Consider the following 22,338-nt stretch of genomic DNA (forward strand, 5'->3'; position numbering starts at 1 on the left):
CGTTTCAATTCCTTATACTCTCTCATTGGTGAGGTGGCGATGTAACGCTTCACCCCCCTCATCGGTGATGGAAGGGTGTAATGCTTGCTGTCAGCACAGAGCTCACTTTAGATCCTCTGTCTCCCTCTCTCTGCCCCTCCCCTTCTCATCCACTTGCTCCAAAATAAATAAACATTTAAAAAGATCAATTGCCATTAGATACATTTGTGCCATCCTCACAATCCTGTTGGCTCCTGACACTGTAGAAACTACTTTCCCCACCCTTCCCCCCACAGTAGCCATTGGCCACACCCAGCCACAATCTATCCCAGATCATCCTCGTTTGGGGAGGACAGAAGAGGAGTACAGAGCATTCTGTTGCTCAAACCAAGCAAATAGGACTCTCCTTGTCCATTCTTCATGGACCTCTCCGGTGTCCTTGCCTGAAATAATTCTTTGGCCCTTCTGAGATAGGAGTCCCAGCCAGAGCTGACAGTTGGTGGTGCATGTACCGCAGAGAGTCTGGCAGCGCTGGGGAAACACCACATGGTTCATCCCAACAATGCTGAGTTTGCCAGAGGGAAAGTGGCCGGGGCTCTATGTAAGAACTAGAATACAAGAGCAAATGGCCTTCGGGTCCTCTGTGCATTCTGAAACCACTGCTGCTCAGCCCAGCAATGACTTGCAAACAGCAGCTGGTGTCAGTGGCCATAAGACAGATGAGCCTGCTAAGCTGGCTGGAAGAAATGACAGGTCATTGTTCTCTTCAGTGTTGACTGTGCACAGAGCAAGTCGCCCCACCAGCAGCAAAGGTGAAGATAAATAGTTCTAACCGGAGTATCAGCTGAAAAGAGCAGGGAGTGGTATGGGAGAAGCAGAATAATTGTCAGGGATAGAATGTTAAATGTTGACAGTAAAACACTTGAACATTCCACCTGATTATTTTGTCTGGTGCTTGTAGTTTAAAAAAAAAAAAAAAAAAAAAACAACCCAGCATTTAGTTACCAAAGGCTTTGAAAACATCTATAAAAATTTGGTGCACGAGCAAGCATGTCCTTTGACGTGAAAGTTCTAGAAGTAATATAGATAGAAGAGGAAGGAGAAAAAAATCTCTTGAGCACCAGCTTTGTACTCATCACACTATAGCCACTATTTATTGAGCCTCTACAACAACCCTGTGAGGTACGCATCGCTATCCTAGTTTCACAGAAGAGAAACTATGCTTACACAGGGCAAGTCTCCTAAAAGCACGCAGCCCTTGAATAGGGAACTAGAATTTGAATCCATGTGTGCTTGACTGAAATGCCATGATCTGTCCTTCAGGCACACAGCCTCCAACCCACAAAGAGCGTTAGGGAAATTTTAACAGGAACCACGGTTCAAGAGTCAGGTGATTTGTTCTTGTAATAATGGATTGTCCTCTTTCCTACTGCTTCTTTGCTTTCCTGTCCCCGTGGTGGCTAAACAGTAGTCTGCAGACGAACAGAGCTGGTTCCAGGGAGGAGAAGCTGGAAGGATTATATTGTGCGTGTTCACTGTTTTCCAAAGGGTTTCTTCAAGACGCATGCCATGGAACAACCATGACTGGGGAGATAAAAGCTTCATCACGGCCTATGTCACCAGCAGAGACTTTGGGGAACAAATGTTCCCGTTCAACATAATTAGCTTGGCCAGTCGGGACTGCAACTTTCAAATATGGGCGACTGTTTTTTCTTTGCCAAATCAATGAGTGAGGATCCAAAATACTAATGACGGTGCAGAAACTACCCACCACATATTACACAAGCATGTGAAGACTACCATGGTTATTCCATCTGTTTGTACCACACAGCCATGAGACATGTCAAAACAGAAGAATAAAAGCCATCAGAGTTTATGAGCTGATGTTAACCCATCCAGCTACATGTCTACTATAGTGTATTATGGGTGTTATTTCAGGCAAGTAGAGGTTATAAGCCCTATTCTCATTAGAGAAGGCAGCAATGGATAATTTGTACCTACAAAGGTAATTGAATGTTGCATATAATTTCCTTGAGAGCCTGTGGCAAATGTACGTAGAGTCTTTGAATAAAAAGCTCTTGTGGGTATTAAAAGGTTGCCTTTGGGTTAGATAATTCTATAATACTAATTCTATTGGGTCAGCCTCATTGTTTAGCGGTAATAACATAAAACATGCCCTTCAAAACTTACTTAAGGTCAAGGCTTTTTTACAGAAAATAAAGTTTTAGGCTTTTTGAGTTTAGAGTGTATGGTGTCCGGGGACGTGAAGCAAGTTTTATATGTCTTGTCTTCCCTAGGACCTGGTACAGTGCATGACTAAGGTGGGCTTTTAATCAATGTTTATAGATGATTGGGCCAACATGCTGGAGAAGTAGGGGGATCCATACTTCCCATGTCTCTCAAACAAAGAGGTGCAGAAGCCAAAAGACTTTGAACACCAGAGCCTGGGAGGAAAAGAGACTGCATCTACTAGGAAGAAAATGGGAAAGCTGGAGAAAAGATAGGTGGGTAACTGTGAAATGGGGGAGATTTAAAAAAAAGGCTGCGTGGGCATGGAGGGGAGGGACCGCCTTCTGCAGAGAGACAAGGGGAAGAGAAAGAGATGCTAGGGAATTGTAGGACCATATCTGGACAGGATAAAGACCTTGGACTGAGACTGAGAGGGATCTGATCTCTAACTGTGGGGCTTTCTTCAGACTGGAGCCGGCTCCCTCTTCACACACCTGGGGAGGAGGGGAGCCAGCCTGGGTGTGATGATAGGTCAGGGGCTCAGTCTGCAGTTGGAAAAGTGGTTCCCTTCCTGGAGCTGCGCGATAGTACAAAATCTGCCTGTGTCCACCACCCCTAGGCTCAGTGGCTGGGCTGAGGGTGCAGTCTGCAGGAGGCAAAGGCAGCTGTCTCCCTGGAGTGCTGTGGGAAAAGACAAAGCCTGCCTGAGTCCACCGTCCACCACCCCAGGGGCTTGCGGGGAGGGCCGCGGCTCTTGGTCCACAAGAGGAGAAGTCAGTCCTCCCTGTAGTGTGGTGGCACAGACAAAGCCAGCCAGGACCACATATCCTCCCACTGAGAGGTGCTTCCCCAGTGCCAGAGTGCACGGAGCGGGACTTTGAATCCTAGCCAGCCCGGGTCAGGGGAGTTGGTGAAACGAAAAGGACCCACCTGTCTGCCCCCGCGGTGCAATGATAATGACTCAAATGGAGTCCAGCGGTCCAGCTCCATGGAGAAGAGACTGGGGATCACCATTTCCCACCACCACCACCACCACCACCAAAGCGGGGCCTCAGGGATTACTCCCGGAGCCCACAGTGGAGGTGGGTCCAGACTACACCAAATCACGCCCCTTTGCACTGGGTAACTGTGTAACTACCTGAGCAGCGCACACCCTGTGGAAAGCCCCTCCCAACGAGGGATGCAGCATTGTCTGGATTAAATCTAGGTCAATTCTGGATATATAGATATATTCTCCCCGCCCCCATTTCTCCTCCTTATCTCTTTCCTCCCCTAGGCTGGTTACTCTGGTTATTGGTCTGTCTAAACAGACATATTTAATCCATTGTCTTGATACACATTCTACACCATCTTCTTTACACTCCTTTCTCTCTCTCTGGAATAATCAAGCCATATAGTTTCTCTGTCTGGGTAACTTTATCTTCGTTTTGTTTGCCCCGCCTCCTTCTTTATTTTCCTTTCTCTCTCTCTGGATTAAGTCTTTTAGTCTCTCTACCTAGTCAACGTTTATTTTTTCTTCCCTCCCCCTTCCCCCACTCCTGTCATTTCTCGCTTTGTATGTGCTCTTCCATCAGCACTGCCTCCACCTTCTTCTTTACTTGTAGTTGGTGTTTTGGGTTTTTGGTTTTAGTCTTTAGTTTTTCATTTTTGTTTGTTTGTTTGTGTTGTTTGTGTGTTTGCATGTTTTTGTCTCCTGTTTGTCTATCTGTTTTCCTTTACAGGGCTACTCCAAGGAGCAAATCAAAGCACATCTGGTGGAGGGGCCAAAATATCACTACAAGTAGGGTAATAAAATAACCAAAGTCACAACAACAGAGAGCAAGTAACAATCTCCGAAAAAACACCTCCTGAAGGGCCAGGCCCTGGACAGTGTATGATCCTCCTTGAATATAGCAGTGCTCACAGGTGCAGAGCACACAACAAGCTTTTAAAACACATAAGGGACAGAAAACTAGACAAAATGGCGAAAGAGAAAAATTCAACTCAAAAGAAATTCCAGGAAGTAGCGACAGTTAATGAATTGATCAAAACCGCTATATTAAGCAATATAACTGAGGAAGGATTTAGAATAATAGTCATAAAATTAATTGCTGGTCTTGAAAAAAGCATAGAGGACAGCAGAGAATCTATTGCTACAGAGATCAAGGGGCTAAAAAATTGTCATGATGAATTAAAAAATGCTGTAAATGAAATGCAAAATAAAATGGAGGTGGCCACAATGAAGATTGAAGAGTCAGAGGGGAGAATTGGTGAATTAGAAGATAAAATTATGGAAAAAGAGGAAGCTGAGAAAAAGAGATGAAAAAATCCAGGAGAACGAAGGGAGACTTAGAGAACTAAGTGATGCAATCAAATGGAACAATATCTGTATCATAGGAATTCCAGAAGAAGAGAGAGAGAGAGAGAGAGAGAAAGGGGCTGAAGGTGTACTTGAACAAATTGTAGCTGAGAAATTCCCTGATCTGGGGAAGGAAAAAGGCATTGAAATCCAAGAGGCACAGAGAACTCACTTCAGACGTAACTTGAATCGATCTTCTGCACAACATATCATAGCAAAACTCGCAAAATACAAGGATAAAGAGAAAATTCTGAAAGCAACTAGAGATAAACACACTCTAACATATAAAGGGAGACCAATAAGACTAGTGGCAGATCTCTCTACTGAAACTTGGCAGGCCAGAAAGGAATGGCAGGAAATCTTCAATGTGATGAACAGAAAAAAATATGCAACCAAGAATCCTTTACCTGACAAGTCTGTCATTCAGGATAGAAGGAGAGATAAAGGTTTTCCCAAACAAACATAAATTGAAGGAATTCATCACCACTGAGCCAGGCCTACAAGAGATCCTAAGGGGGACCCTGTGAGTGAAATGTTGCAAGGACCACAAAGTCCCAGAGACAACACTACAAGTATGAAACCTACAGATATCACAATGACTCTAAACCCATATCTTTCAATAGCACTGAATGTAACTGGACTAAATGCTCCAACCAAAAGACATAGGGTATCAGAATGGATTAAAAAAAATAAGACCCATCTATTTTCTACAAGAGACTCATTTTAGACCTGAGGACACCTTCAGATTGAAAGTGAGGGGATGGAGAACTAGCTATCATGCTACTGGAAGTTAAAAGAAAGCTGGAGTAACCATACTTAGACAACTAGACTTTAAATGAAAGGCTGTAACAAGAGCTGGAAAAGGGCATTATATAATAATTACAGGGTCTATCCATCAGGAAGAGCTAACAATTATAAATGTCTATGCACCAAATATGGAAGCCCCCAAATATATAAAACAATTACAAACATGAGCAACCTTATTGATAAGAATGTGGTATTGCAGGAGACTTTACTACTCCACTTACAACAATGGATTGATCATCTAGACACATGGTCAATAAAGAAACAAGGGCCTTGAATGATACATTGGATCAGATGGACTTGACAGATATATTTAGAACTCTGCATCCCAAAACAACAGAATATACTTTCTTCTCGAGTGCACATAGAACATTCTCCAAGAGAGATCACATACTGGGTCACAAAACAGCCTTTCATAAGTATACAAGAATTGAGATCATACCATGCACACTTTCAGACCACAATGCTATGAAACTTGAAATCAACCACAGGAAAAAGTCTGGAAAACCTCCAAAAGCATGGAGGTTAAAGAACACTCTACTAAAGAATGAATGGGTCAGCCAGGCAATTAGAGAAGAAATTAAAAAATATATGGAAACAAAGGAAAATGAAAATACAACAATCCAAATGCTTTGGGATGCAGCGAAGGCAGTCCTGAGAGGAAAATACATTGCAATCCAGGCCTATCTCAAGAAACAAAAATCCCAAATACAAAATCTAACAGCACACCTAAAGGAACTAGAAGTAGAACAGCAAAGACACCCCACACCCAGCAGAAGAAGATAAATAATAAAGATCAGAGCATAAATAAACAATATAGAATCTAAAAAAATAGTAGAGCAGATCAACGAAACCAAGAGTTGGTTTTCTGAAAAAATAAATAAAATTGATAAGCCTCTAGGCAGGCTTCTTAAAAAGGAAAGGGAGATGACCCAAATAGATAAAATCATGAATGAAAATTATTACAACCAATCCCTCAGAAATACAAGCAATTATCAAGGAATACTATGAAAAATTATATGCCAACAAACTGGACAACCTGGAAGAAATGGACAAATTCCTAAACACCCACACGCTTCCAAAACTCAAACAGGAGGAAATAGAAAGCTTGAACAGACCCATAACCACCGAAAAAATTGAATCAGTTATCAAAAATCTCCCAACAAATAAGAGTCCAGGACCAGATGGCTTCCCTGGGGAATTCTACCAGACATTTAAAGCAGAGATAATACCTATCCTTCTCAAGCTGTTCCAAAAAACTGAAAGGGAAGGAAAACTTCCAGGCTCATTCTATGAAGCCAGTGCTACTTTGTTTCCCAAACCAGACAGAGACCCAGCAAAAAAAAGAGAATTACAGGCCAATATCCCTGATGAATATGGATGTAAAAATTCTCAACAAGATACTAGCAAATCGAATTCAACACTATATAAAAAGAATTATTCACCATGATCAAGTGGAATTCATTCCTGGGCTGCAGGGCTGGTTCACTATTCACAAATCAATCAATGTGATACATCACATTAATAAAAGAAAAGATAAGAACCATCTGATCCTATCAATAGATGAAGAAAAAGCTTTTAAAAAAAATGCAGTATCCTTTCTTAATAAAGACCCTCGAGAAAGTCGGGATAGAAGGAACATACTTTAAACATCATCAAAGCCATTTATGAAAAGCCCATAGCTAATATCATCCTCAATGGGGAAAAACTGAGAGCTTTCCCCTGAGATCAGGAACACGACAGGGATGCCCACTCTCACCGCTGTTGTTTAACATAGTGCTGGAAGTGCTAGCATCAGCAATCAGACAACACAAGGAAATCAAAGGCATCAAAATTGGCAAAGATGAAGTCAGGTTTTCACCGTTTGCAGATGACATGATACTATACATGGAAAACCTTATAGACTCCACCAAAAGTCTGCTAGAACTGATACATGAAATCAGCAAAGTCTCAGGATACAAAATTAATGTACAGAAATAAGTTGCATCTTTATACACCAATAATGAAACAACAGAAAGACAAATAAAGAAACTGATCCCATTCACAATTACACCAAGAATGCACAATCCCAATTCACAATTGCAAACCAAGAATTAGGTTTAGGAGTAAACCTAACCAAAGATGTAAAAGATCTGTATGCTGAAAACTATAGAAAGCTTATGAAGGAAATTGAAGATAACAAAGAAATGGAAAGACATTCCATGCTCATGGATTGGGATAATAAATATTGTTAAAATGTCAATCCTACCCAGAGCAATCTACACATTCAGTGCAATCCCAATCAAAATTGCACCAGCATTCTTCTCCAAGCTAAAACAAGTGATCCTAAAATTTGTATGGAAATACAAAAGACACTGAATAACCAACGTAATATTGAAGAAGAAAACCAAAGCAGGAGGCATCACAATCCCAGACTTTAGCCTCTACTACAAAGCTGTAATCATCAAGACAGCATGGTATTGGCACAAAAACAGACACATAGACCAGTGGAATAGAATAGAGACTCCAGAATTGGACCCACAAATGTATGGCCAACTAATCTTTGACAAAGCAGGAAAGAATATCCAATGAAAAAAGACAGTCTCTTTAACAAATGGTGCTGGGAGAACTGGACAGCAATATGCAGAATAATGAAACTAGATCACTTACTTACACCATTCACAAAAATAAACGCAAAATGGATGAAGGACCTGAATGTGCAACAGGAAACCATCCAAACCCTAGAGGAGAAAGCAGGAAAAAACCTCTCTGACCTCAGCCGCAGAAATTTCTTACTGGACACATTTCCAGAGGCAAGGGAATTAAAAGCAAAAATGAACTATTGGGACCTCATCAAGATCAAAAGCTTCTGCACTGCAAACAATCGACAAAACTAAAAGGCAACCGACGGAATGGGAAAAGATATTTGCAAATGACACATCAGACAAAGGGCTAGTATCCAAAATCTATAAAGAGCTCATCAAACTCCACACCCGAAAAACAAATAATCCAGTGAAGAAATGGACATAAAACATGAATAGACACTTTTCCAAAGAAGACATCCAGATGGCCAACAGGCACATGAAAAGATGCTCAACCTCACTCATCATCAGGGAAATACAAATCAAAACCACACTCAGATACCACCTCACACCAGTCAGAGTGGCTAAAATGAACAAATCAGGAGACTATAGATGCTGGCGAGGTTGTGGAGAAACGGGAACCCTCTTGCACTGTTGGTGGGAATGCAAACTGGTGCAGCCGCTCTGTAAAACAGTGTGGAGTTTCCTCAAAAAGTTAAAAATAGACCTACCCTATGACCCAGCAATAGCACTGCTAGGAACTGACCCAAGGGAGACAGGAGTGCTGATGCATAGGGGCACTTGTATCCCAGTGTTTAGAGCAGCACTTTCAACAAGAGCCAAATGACAGAAAGAGCCTGAATGTCCATCAACTGACGAATGGATAAAGAAGATGTGGTTTATATATACAATGGAATACTACTTGGCAATGAGAAAGAATGAAATCATGCTATTTGCAGCAACATGGATGGAACTGGAGTGTATTATACTAAATGAAATAAGTCAATTAGAGAAAGATAGATATCATATGTTTTCACTCATAGGTGGATCCTGAGAAAGTTAACAGAAGACCAGGTGGAGGGGAAGGTGGGAAAAAAGTTACAAAGAGGGAAGAAGACAAACCATAAGAGACTCTTAAACACTGAGAGCAAACTAAGGGTTGATGGGGGGTGGGGGAGAGGGGAAAGTGGGTGGTGGGCACTGAGGAGCGCACCTGTTGGGATGAGCACTGGGTGTTGTATGGAAACCAATTTGGCAACAAATTATATTTTTAAAAATAATAAATAAATTAAAAATCAATGTTTATAAAATGAATGAACAAATGAATGAATGAGACATTTGTGACTCTTTGGTTTGAGTTTATAAAATTAGTTCAGTAGGTACTGCTTATTTCTACTTAAATTATTAAATCGTATTTTGTGCATTTTCCTCTAACTCACAAAATGCTTACACCTCTTTCAGTGCTGTTTCTTATATAAAGATGTCTGGATCCTGAAGGCAAAAACAAGCTGAGTTAGGAATGGCATATATATGCCATTCCTCTCTTCTGTATCCACGGCAGACATTTTTGTTGACACCAATTTCTCCCTCGCCTCAAGACCCTTCACAGTCTGACCACCCTGGCAGCTCCCAACAATTGCCTGGATCTGGCATAAAAGATGAACCTACTGACCCTCCTTAAGCTGAGATTTCCTTTTGGTATGGATAACATGAGAGATGATCTCAGTGAACATAATAAGACCAATTGGTGAATTTAGATTTCCTACCAAAGAGGTGATTCTACTGGCAACGCAGTTTTCTTAGAAGATAAATCTAGTTTTGCTATTTTGTTTTAGGAAGAGGACAAGGTTAGAAGAACTGTGGGGTATGCTTGGTCCATCCAGCCTCCTGCTTAGCCAGCTTCCAAGTGGTCCTGGGTACTTAACATGTAGTTGTCCCAGCTCGTGAGTGAGGTATTTCGTGAGATATGAGAAATAAAGTATACTGCAATGATTAGATGCTGATATTTCTAAATGTGCAGTCCACTACATTGCAACCAGGAGATAAAAAAATAATATGAGAATAACTTAAGCATTTTAGAACTGAAGGTGCCTTAGCAATGGCCTCATTCAGCAGTTCTCAAACCCTCTTGGCTTCAGGACTCCTTTTCAGGCATAAAGAAATAATCTATGTCAGGCCAGTGAGAGCCTCCTGGGGACTTTGGGAACAAATTGATTGGGGGACATACCCCATCTTCCTCCAGGATTGCAGACTCAGAGGATCAAGTTGCCGTGAGACAACTCTTCTGGCTTTGGAGAAAACGTCATCTGCAGACTGGATCCAACTTTCTGAGGAAACCCAAACTGAATGCTGTGGACAAAGCTTCAAAGACCCCTGGACCTGTGGTCCAGTCATGCCTTAACTTGGACGTGCTAGACAGCCCTGACTGGTTCACCTCCCAGCAAAGTGACTGAAGGGATACACTTTTGCTTGTACTAGTTTTTGTGAAGATTCCCTTGCAGTCAAGGATCCTTATTTACACAAATACCCACACTAATTTTCAGGATTTGGTCTAATTTATGCAAACCACTTAGCACAAAGTGACAGGCTCCATGATCATTATCGTGCAGCTGATTGCAAAACTGGTCCTGATGCACCACCACCTCCAACAGCCACGCTTTTCTCTTTGTCATCTGTGTTGTGTCCCCGCTCCTTCCTCCGCTCTGACTTTGGGCTCTGCTCTGTGATTGGTTTTTGTAATGGGATTTAGCAGGCATGATCCAAGAAAAAGTTTAAAATGATCTTGGGCTACCGAGGTTGCTCTCTCGCTCTCCGCTATCACCAGGGGAAGACAAAAGGTAGTTTCTTAAAGATCAGTTTCAATGCGGAATCTGGAACCTGATCAATAAAGTTTTTATATTCCATTTCATTAAAATTGGTCCAGCGTGAACTTTGAACAGTTCCTTTAGCCATGAGTGATTTCGTAACATCATGGATCAAGCATTTGGAAGATACTGGTTCCCTGAGTTGTACGGATCTTCCAAATGTCGCACATTCCGTTGAAATATCACAAATCACATATGTCAATATTCCCACCAACCTCATTAGAAAAACTCGTCATGTCATGCTCACGGAGGTGCTTATAAAATTTTCCACAGTTCCCATCTGTACATGAGACTTCAAATTCTGCAGTTGGTAACACATGCTGTCAGTTGTTTTCCTGAAAGTGATGGTCTCCCTTTGCTCATTTTGAAGAAACTGTCTTCCAAATATCCAAATCTGAATAACCATAGTTTGTCTGTAGGTAGTTTTTCAAATGGAGATCCCACCCTATGAAAAAAAGCGGTTAGTTTAGCTCTTAACCCAGTTGTCCACAAGCACTGTTCCTCAAGACAGCCAGAGTACTTCAAAATTCAGCAAAAAATGCTTCCTGGATGCTTTCCATGTTGTCACACAGAAAACCGAGGGCTGTTATTCAGTAAAATTAATAATTTGGTTCATCAAGGACACTCTTCATGAAACTGGCATTTATTTTTACTTTTATTTTCAAATGATGATTTGTCCCTGTGAGTGCCTATCAGTGAAAAACAGAACGATGCCTAGAAATTCCGTACCACTGCCTGGATCTATGCTACAGCCCAGCAGTTTGGCCCAAAGTTGCTTTTGCACTAGACATGGCAAATGTCAAAACCATTGTTCCACGACTAAATCATGAAGTGCAAAACATTATTCAAAATTTGAGTGTTTCAGCACTTTTTTTTAAAAATCTGTTGCTGAGGATTCATGGAAAAAGATTCTATGGGATAGTGAATCGATGCTGATAGGGGCATGCAAGCAAACCAGCAAGCCCAGGTCATCTTTAGATTCACTCAGATTTGCAGGGCGCCTGGATGGCTAAGTCGGCTGAGTGTCCAACTTTGGCTGTCATGATCTCATAGTTCATGGGTTCAGGCTCTGTATCAGGCTCTGTGTGGATAGCCTGGAGCCTGCTTTGGATTCTGTGTCTCCCTCTCTCTCTCTCTCTCTCTCTCTGCCCCTCCCCTGCTCATGCTCTGCCTCTCTCTCTCAAAAATAAATAAATGTTAAAAAAAATTATTCACTCAAATTTGCAAACTGTAAGTACAGTTTTGCAAGTGAGAAATTAATGCGAATATTTGCAGCGAAATATTCAAATCCATGAATTACTGTTATCTCCGGAAAATGGCACTGTTGTTGTTCTTTTGACTGACTTTTCATGCAGCAGGCATTCAGCAATGTCAACAGTACAGGATTTATTAGTTTAGCAGCTCTTCTATGTGCTTCTCAAACCAATGAAATATTTAACCTGTGAGATGCATCAGTAGCTGCTTTGTTTCTAGCTTGCAAATCTGTATCGAACAACTTTTGACTTTTAAAGAGTTTATCACATCTGTGGTTAAAATACTCAATTCTTTTTTTCTTTAAACTTTTAATGATTGCTCTCAATGGTATCTCAATTGGTACCACAATTTTGCACACAATAATATTTGAAAATATTCTGTTGCACAGACCAGTAAGGTAATTGTTAGCATCTATAACGATGGCTCACATTATATATTTGTTATTTTCAGCTTTGCCTGTTTTGTTTTTTGCCATCTATCCTTCCCTTCCATGGGACAGAATTCTCTGAGGTATCTGTTTTCTCTTTCAACATCTTCAACATTTAAGCAAGCCATTTTAATCTCCCTGTTATAAGCCAATGAACCATCTTTAAATATAAAGAGAATATCTGTTTTTCATTTGAGAATAAAATACAAATCCTAAAATAATTTTGATAAACCTTTAAATGGAGTTTTTTGAAAAAAAAAGTATAATATTGCAAAATGAGACAATAAGGTATACTCCCATTTAGTTGTGTCTTTGTGTGTATACAAGAAAAATTCATGGATTTCAAAATTTGTTGGACGTCAATGAGATTATGCTTGTGAGAGTACAGTAGAAGTATTGAAAAAGTGTGAGTTCATCTCCGGAAAGATACATGCTTACACCTTAAATTTACTACCTCTGACAGGTGCAGGCACCACAGGAATATTCAAGCATATATTCAATTTTCCATTAAAGTGATGATGTCAACACTTGTCCTGTAGTTTGGAGAACTATTTGTGAGGGAATGACTGTAAAAGACAAATGTGTTTTTAAATTACTGTGAAAATCAGAGCTTCTGGGTGGCTCAGTTGGTTAAGTGTCAGACTCTTGATTACAGCTCAACTCATGATCTCGGAGTTAGTGACATCGAGTCCTTGGTAGGGCTCTGCACTAACAGCACGGAGCCTGCCTGGGATTCTCTCTCTTTCTCTCTCTCTCTCTCTCTTTCTCCCTCCCTCTGGCCATACCCTGCTCATGTGCTCTTTCTCTCAAAATAAATTAAAAAAATTACTAGGAAAATAGTTTCGAGCTCCTAGACCCCCTACAAGGCTTGTAGGAAACCTACAGTTCCCCTAGACTGTACTCTGAGAAGTAGTAAACTCCTTTATATTTTGGAGACAGAAAAAGAGACAGACCAAAAAAAAAAAAAAGGCACTTACCTAAATTAGCTCCAAAGGTAGAATTATCATGTAAATCTCCTGCCTTCCACTACTATAGAGTGCCTTCTCTGTCTCTCTGTCTCTCTCTCCTCATCCTTTTTGTCCCAACATTCCACTGAATTAAAAGTCCCAAGAAGATAGAAATCTTCATATTCATCTCTGGGTGTCCCAGCACTTACCAACTAGAGCAAATTGATACCCAGTAACTGATTTGTCGTTTTGGATTCAAGATTTGGTGATAAGAGATTGCTTTTGTATGCTCACATGAAAATCAAGGCTCAGGTAAAATTACCATGACTTTTAGAGATAAACTAAGAGTTCCTCTAATTTAATCTTTGGCCATAACACAATCTTTCTGTTTTTGTTTTTAGTAAAAATGGCATTCAATTACTAATGAGAAATCTAGCTGAGCTAACTTAAACCACAAGTTAGGGGGACGTGGGTGGCTTAGTTAAGCACCAGACTCTTGATTTCGGCTTAAGTCATGATCTCACAGTCATGGGATCCAGCTCGGCCTGAGATTCTCTTTCTCTCTCTATCAAAAATAAATAAACAAACAAACATTTAAAAACAAAATAAAAAGTACTCACAAGTTAGTTCATAGGCTTAGGTAACTAACTGTAAGTCCAGTGATGGGTTTGGCTTCAGGAACAGGCGATTCCAGGAGATCAAACAATATCGCCAGATACGACCACCGGTCAGGTCTCATTTCTCTTCTCGTGGCATTTTGGCTTTATTTCTATAAAGATTCCTTCCACAAGTGAGGGAGGAAAACTTCTAGCAGCTCAAATCTGTATCTGTACAGTCTATAATTCAAAGACAGAGACATGCTTTCTCTCTCCTAACATTCATTTGTCAGTCACATGAAAGAACTTTTATTAATGTTTCCAGGGCTCACACGCATATCCCTGGAAGAATTAGTGAGGTTAGGAGGATGGGGTTCTATGATTGGCCCAGACTTTAATATGTGCTCACCTCTGAAGACAGAGATAAAATAGACCACACTTGTGACTCCCCTTCTAATTTTTCATGGAGTGAAAGTGGGTACTAAAGAAAAAGCTGCTGCATTTTAATTTACAATATTTTTATGACCAATATACATATACTTCATAATACCAAAAAAAAAAAAAAAGGAGCATGAAAATCACCTGCAATGCTACCATACACAGAGATTGCAAGAGAAAAATGCATGTGTATATTTTCAGTTTGGAAATAGGATTGAAAAAGGAAAAAGATGCAAGTTTTTAAGTTCGATATATATTTGGGGTGCCCGGGTGGCTCAATCAGTTAAGGGTCTGACACTTGATTTCAGCTCGGCTCGTGATCTCACGGTTAGTTAGTTCAAGCACCACGTTGGGCTCTGTGCTGACAATGCGGAGGCTGCTTGGGATTCTCTCTCTTCTCTCTCTCTGCCTATCCCCGGCTAACGTGTGCTCTCTCTCTCTCTAAATAAATAAATAAATAAATAAACATTGAAAATTTTTAATAAAATAAATTAATATATAGTCAACCATTTCCTCCCATTGCAAAATATTCTCCATAACCTAACTGTAATGACTGGTTCAAAGAGCAATCTTGGGAGATGCTCACAAACTTTCCTCTTCCATAAGAGTAATTTTGATCTTCTTTTTGTAGGTGAAGTTACTATTTTCTCTGCAGCGTGCCTTGGTGTTTAGGTAAGGCTATAGGGTGGACGCTGAGCATCTCATGGAAAGCCTTTACTTCCCTATGCCCCCAAATAAATTCATATTCAAATATTGAATCTGGGGAAAGATTACAGACATACCAGCATGTGCCCGGACTTGCAGAGATTTGAAAGAAAGCTTGGCTGGAGGCCCGTCTCGCTCCTGCCATGTGGCTGAGCAGGCTGTGAGGCCAGAACCTCACACGTGCATGAATGCCGGAAGCGGTGAGCATGGTGAGCAATATCCTGACTTGATTATTTCAGATTCTTGTTACTTGTTAAATAATGGAACAGGAACAATCCACAGCAGGCGTCCTTGAAGTTACAGGGAGCCAGTCATGCCTAGGAGAAAAAGTCTGTGAAAATGTCCTTCTTTCCTTGCACAAATACGGCCAGATGCGAAGACCTTCAGTGAAAGTCTTCCCGATTGAGCTATGGAAATGGATGCGTTGCATGTGCTCCATTGTGAGACAGGATTCTCTTAAGCGGTATGCCGGTAAATGTTCAGCAACAAAATAAAGAAAACAAAACAGTATTTCTAAGCGTTTGCCAACATCTAATGTATAAATACTCCCGCAATGTTTAGTTTTCAATTGTCAACCTGACATCACTGAATGTGGTTTTAGGAAGAGAATCAGGCATTTGACTTCGATCACCTGGCAAAAGCCTGCAGCAGCACAACATTGATTCAGCCCTTCCCTTCAACCACGTGTTTAGTGAGTTCCTCTGCGGTGTCAGACCTGGTGCTAGCCTCTGGGGGTTCAATAGTGAGCAAAACACACACATTGTTCCCGCTCACTTGGATTTGTAACGTAGTGGAGAAGAGAGACGTGAATCAAACATTCACTAAAATAAAAGTCACACTAAAGTAGGTACTAAGAGGTTGTTACCTTGTCTGCGATCAGAGAAGACTCCCCTGACTGTTATTTGTCCTCATGCCAGGGTAGGATACTGGTTTCAAGCCAGAGGGAAAAGCAGCTTCTAATGTCTGGGTGTCACCCCTTTTCTCTTGATAACCAGATCCTTGTATTAAATCCCCATATCTGAAATATCTAGGGTGGATTCTTTTTTCCTGACTAGACTCTAGATGATGTACTGAGGAAGTACATTTGAATTGAAATCTGTGAATATCTTACATTGGCTTTCCCCCCAAGCATCGAAACCTTGAGACAAGGATTTGAAGAAAAAGTAGGGGAGTGGAGAAGTAAGACAAGGGACAGAAGGAAGTAATTAAAGCATGCGTTATCAAGCAAACTAGCACCGTGAGCATCTTGAGCTGAATTCTACCTGGGACTCTCAAAGAGTGTGTTGAAAATGCCCCTCAGACTTATTTAAGGAGAGAGACAACTCCCAACAGCCATCTGTTGAGGGCTGCTTCTGAGGGGTGTAATTCCCCAGCATTTTTGGCATGCAGTAAAAATGGAAAGTGTGCACACTTGTGGCCAAGGAAGACCACAGGCAAGGAGACTCAGGGATGGCATTTGGAAGTCGGGTCAACTGGTCTAGAAATGGTCAGTGCCAAAGGGATTTGTGCAGGGCACTGATAATGTCTGCTACAAATAAGTAAAAATAAATCGGTGTGTGTGTAGAACCACGTGAACACCTTTGTAGAAAATGTATTCAAAGCTGTTGAGAGTTGGCTCAAATACTACAAGTATGCATAAGTAGTTCATCATTCTATACCGGGCTTCAGCTTAATATGTTTGGACACCACTGTAATAATAGCAGCCCTAAACCAACCTGAGTTATATTGCTACCCACAGATAGCTCTTGAAATTTCCAACCTTTGACCTTTGAAAATGTGCAGTTGGTAAGGATGTGTTGTATTAATATCATGTGTCAACCTTCTCTCTGACATTTCCCTCTTTCACTAAAGCCTTTTATTTTGTCTCCAAACTACCTTCACTTCCTCTGCCTATACGTTTTCACAAATTCTTCTACCTTTCTAGGATGCTTCTGCCTTCCTCCTCCACCCTCCCCCACACACACAAAATCACACAATCTGTCCAGTGAACCCCCATTCATTTTTCCATACCCAGGTCCAGCATCAGCCCCTCTGTAAAGCTTGCTCTGAGCCTCAGGATCAGATAAGCTTAGCTTTCCTACACTCCATTTTACATAGCAGCATGTGGTCAAGAACAAGAACTTGAGAAACAAACTACCCTCCCTTTGTATTCAGGTAAAGTTGATGGGACACAAAATTAACCATCTTAAAATGTGCAATTCAGTAGAATTAGTACATTCACAATGTTTTGCAACCATCATCTCTAACCAGTTCCAAAACATTTTTAACACCCTAAAAGGAAACCCGGTACCCATGAAACCAGTAACTGCTTTCTAAGAGTTCATTTATCCTGGATATTTCATGAAAATGGAATTATACCAATATGCAACTGGCGTTCGTGTCTCACTTCTTTCACTTGGCATGTTTTCCAGGTTCCCCCATGTTGTAGCCTATGTTAGTACTTCATTTTTATGACTGAAGAATATTCCCTTGTATGGATATGCATACCCTTGTATGGATTCCCTTGTATGTATGTACAAATAGGTTTGAAAACCTATTTCCAATACTTCTGGGTATCCACTTAGGAGTGGGATTTCTGACTCACATGGTAATTCTATGTTTAACTTTTTGAAGAACCATTGAATTCTTTTTCACCGTAGTTACACCATTTTACATTCCCATCTTCGAGGTAAGAGGGTCTAATTTCTAGAACTGCCCAGTCTTGAATATCGGTCCAGCTGCATACTAGCTGTGCAGTCTTGGGCAAGTTACTTTCTGTGCCCAATTTTTATCATAAATAAAGAAGAGTAGAATTGTACCTACCTTATATGATTGTTTGAAGGATTGATTAAGTGTATAAGTGTATGTAAAACACCTAAATACTGCCTGGTCCATAGGAAGCACCAAGTGTTAGCTATTTTAGTTATTTACTGCTGTTAGAGCACTCATTATTCTCCATGAAAACTCAAAACATATCTCTACTTTTTAGCAGCATACCTGGCAAACAGAATATAGTCAACAAGTGTTTAGAGATTGAAATGGATGGTAAAAGCTAAGGAACTTTTCAAAAATAAGTAGGTAGAAATTTAAGCCATATTAAATATTGAAAAATATAGCAACAAGTATTTAAACTGTGTGATACTCACATAATAATAGATACATAGATAAGTATTTTGTAGGTAACAATCAAGTGGTCCATGATAGACCCTACTATATAAGTTTTTTTTTTCAAAAAAAATGTTAATGTTTATTTATTTTTGAGAGAGAGAGAGAGAAAGAGAGCAGGGGCAGGAGAGGTGCAGAGAGAGAGAGAGAGAGGAAGACACAGAACTCAAAGCAGGCTCCAGGCTCCACACCGTCAGCACAGAGCCTGATGCAAGGCTGAAACTCATGAACTGTGAGATCATGACCTGAGTCAAAGCTGGATGCTTAACTGACTGAGCCACCCAGGCACCCCTATAAGTTCTTAATATATGGCAGGCGTATGATAAATTATAAAGAAATATGAATTATAAAAAGTTCTGTATCTAACACCATATACCAGGGTCAATCCAGATGAATGTGAATTTTTATTTAAAATTAAATTACACAAAATTACAAGAAAATTTAGGCAGGGGCACCTGGGTGGCTCAGTTGGTTGAGCATCCCACTTTGGCTCAGGTCCTGATCTCATGGTCTGTGAGTTCGAGTCCCAGGTCGGGCTCTGTGCTGACAGCTCAGAGCCTGGAGCCTACTTCAGATTCTGTGCCTCCCCCTCTCTGCCCCTCCCCCCTCATGTTCTGTCTCTCTATCTCTCTCTGTCAAAAATAAATAAACATTTAAAAAAATTTTTTTTAAAGAAAATTTAGGCAAATATATTTGTCTCTCTACCTGTGGAGATAAAAGTATGGGACAAATCTCAAAGGAAGAGAGCAATGAATTTGGTTATTATAACAGAAAAAGGCTCTGCTCTTCAAAAAATAAATGAAATAAAAAGGCAAGCAAACAGAAAAAATAACATAAATATTACAAAGTGTTTATATCCTTAATGTAGAAAGAACTGTTATAAGTCATTAAGGAAAACAGCACAGCAGTAATAGAAAAATAGGGGAAAAAGTAGTTTTTTAAAATAATTTCCAAAGGAAAAATAATAACCAAAAAACAAATTTAAAAAAATCATGAAAATGAAAATATCTTATTTTATTAAGAAACAAAGAAATGTGAAATAAAGGAGAAGCCATTTTTACCCAATAAATTAACTGGACTTTAGACACTGATAAGCCTCAGTGACAATGTGGGTACACTGAGATGGGGCTGTCACATATTGCTGATCGCTGTACAAATTGTTACAAATTTTCTGGAAATTCTAGAACTTCTTTTAATACAATCGTATATTCTTGTTTATGCCTGGTTTCTTCTACAAGTTTAATGTTTTTGAGATTCATCCATGTTATTGTGTATATCAGAAGTCCTTTCTTTTAGTTGTGAAGCAATGTTCTGTAGTGTGAATACACAACAAATTGTTTATCCATTACTATTGGTGAACATTTGGGTGGCTTCTAATTTGGGGCTATTACAGATAAAGCCCGTTATGAACATTCTTGAACAACTCCTTATTTGGACACATGTTTCATTTGGGGGGGGGGGGGCGGTAAATACCTAAGAATGAAATTGCTATATTGTATGGTAAATATACATTGCAGTTTATAAGAAACTGTCAAACTATTTTCCATTTTCTGAAATATTCGACTAATTTATATTTCTACCAATAAGGTATGAGAGTTGAAGGAGTTCCATTTCTTCACCAACACTTAGTATTGTCAGTCTCTTAATTTAGGCAATCTATTTGTTGTGTGTTTTTAAATGTTTATTTAGTTTTGAGAGAGAGAGAGGGAGAATGCGAGTGGGGGAGGGACAGAGAAGGGGAGACAGAGGATCCCAAGTGGGCCCCACGCTTACAGCACAGAGCCCAGTGCAGGGCTCAAACTCTTGAACTGAAGTCAGGTGCTTAATCGACTGAACCACCCAGCTGCCCCAGGATTTTTTTGTTTTAAAGTAAGAATATTTTTTGGGTGGTGTTGTGTTCGTCATATTACCTCCCATCTTGGCCATGATGTCTGGTTGTTTCTTTTTTTTTTTTTAATTTTTTTTTTCAACGTTTATTTATTTTTGGGACAGAGAGAGACAGAGCATGAACGGGGGAGGGGCAGAGAGAGAGGGAGACACAGAATCGGAAACAGGCTCCAGGCTCTGAGCCATCAGCCCAGAGCCCGACGCGGGGCTCGAACTCACGGACCGCGAGATCGTTACCTGGCTGAAGTCGGACGCTTAACCGACTGCGCCACCCAGGCACCCCTGGTTGTTTCCTTCTTAACAGACTAAAGGCAGAGCAAGTTCAGGTGGCCAAAACCTGATCTTTCCAACCTTTCATCAATTGGTTCATCTACTGAAGGCCTTTGACTGAATCAATTATTTTATTAGGGAGTACAAAATGATAATTTAAAAAATTCTCTCATTCTTTCCATATTTTTACCTAGAACGTTCCCATAAACCACAACTTTCACATACTGACCATAGCTATTTTGTTGCCCTGAAAGAGCATCTACACAGGAAACAGGAAAAATCCTTATTCTTTCTCTTAAGGTGCCAATAAATGGAATTGTCAATAATTTTTTCGAACAGTTTTCTCTTGATTTGGGAAAATGTTCACAATATAATGTTGAGTAAGCAAAGCAGGATAAAACTATATTTAGTAAGACCATTCGTTTTCTCTGCTTTATGGGATTGTAGGTAGTTCTTATTTAAACTACACTTACTATATTTTGCTAGTTTCAATGACGAGCAATACTTACAAAATCTGTCCAAAAAAGTTATTATAAGTTTGCTGACTTATTCGATGGATGGCTGGATCAAGTTTTTTCAACATTTCCCATTTTCACAGCTGTTTGAGGCTGTGTAGTGCACATATTATAAAGGGGGTGAAGAGCATTGGACAGGGAAAAGGCAGAGGTTCCATTAAGCCAGCTCTTGAGTTTCTCCGATCTGATCCATTTTCTTCCTTTAGGTCCTGACATCTTTTAAGAAGAGGTGAGATAGAATGGGCTGGACTATAAATAAAACTGCTGCTGGCAAGAAGAAAGCATGAGGGGTTGCTACCATAAAATCCCACCATGAAGACTTGAAAAGAAAAATGCCTCAGGTAAAAGTAAAAGGCCTATGTTCCTGCTTGTTGATAAGTAAAGATATTTAGAGACATAACATCACCTCTGATCTCTCTAATGTTTTTATAGCTCATGCTGATATTTAGGTATTTGGGATATGTCAAAATCCTACTCTGTTACACACTGAATCGGTCAACATGCTCCAAAGAGTGCCATTTACTGTTGTGTGTGTGCCTTTTAAGTGTTCAAATCTCTGCACCAAAATGAATTCCGCTTTATCAGAAAACAACTCAGTGAGGGATCTTTATGCGAGACAAATACTGATTGGAAAATATGGCTTCCTTTGATCCAGGCACCCAGGTCTTCCCTGGAGCCATGGCTTATTTATGGAAGTTGAAGGCTAGCATTTTCACCTTTAGCATTTGATTGTCAGAATCTCAGCCTGGCATACGAAAATCTGAACTCACAGTTTTTCCCCCTCTACAGGCTATTTGTTCTTTAGTGCAGCTTTCATTTCTCTTCGGACACATTCTCTTTGGCCGATTCGGCACCATTAGACTACAAAATGCCTCAAAGCATCAAATGATGTTTATTGAGATTGACAATCTCTGGGAAGCAGGCTTTCATTCTGGTTTGACTGAATCGAGTATTTCCCCCATGACAGTCACCCATGCAATTATTTGATCAGAGAGAGGCTTCATGCTGTTTACCAGCGTGGTGATCCCAGAAGTGAACATCATGAAAGGATTTCTCATTTTAGAGAAAGATACTGATATTTCAAGTGGCTACTATAAGCTAGACTTTTTTGTTGTGGCTATTTGTTTGTTTTCCTCCAGCAACCACATCCAGTTTTCCTCTAAAGAATGAGCACTCCACATTTGTAGTCATGAGGTTTAGGTATGACTGACTTCATCTTTCTGGGGATGGGCTTCCATAGCTTTCAAATAAATGTACTTCTTTTCTCTTACTATAGTGATTGATTTGAGAAGAGGCAGGTAAATAAAGCACACTGATTCCAGGTACTGAGAGAAGTTATCTCCTTCTTCCATGGAAACCACCAGAGGACAGAACTTTCTT

The 22,338-nt window shown here is 40.3% G+C and overlaps 1 protein-coding gene across 1 annotated transcript in view; it reads left to right on the forward strand.

The window, feature by feature from the left end:
• Positions 1-21,223, forward strand: part of LOC123383548 (transport and Golgi organization protein 1 homolog) — a 355,976-nt gene extending 334,753 nt beyond the window's left edge. Inside the window, exon 7 of the mRNA XM_045051426.1 lies at positions 21,165-21,223. Coding sequence (XP_044907361.1) covers positions 21,165-21,191 — 27 coding nt within the window. The 3' untranslated portion in view covers positions 21,192-21,223. The remainder of the gene's footprint in view (positions 1-21,164) is intronic.
• The last annotated feature ends 1,115 nt before the right edge of the window (positions 21,224-22,338 follow it).

The sequence above is a fragment of the Felis catus genome (assembly GCF_018350175.1).
Source record: "Felis catus isolate Fca126 chromosome A2 unlocalized genomic scaffold, F.catus_Fca126_mat1.0 chrA2_random_Un_scaffold_37, whole genome shotgun sequence".
NCBI classification, from domain to species: domain Eukaryota; kingdom Metazoa; phylum Chordata; class Mammalia; order Carnivora; family Felidae; genus Felis; species Felis catus.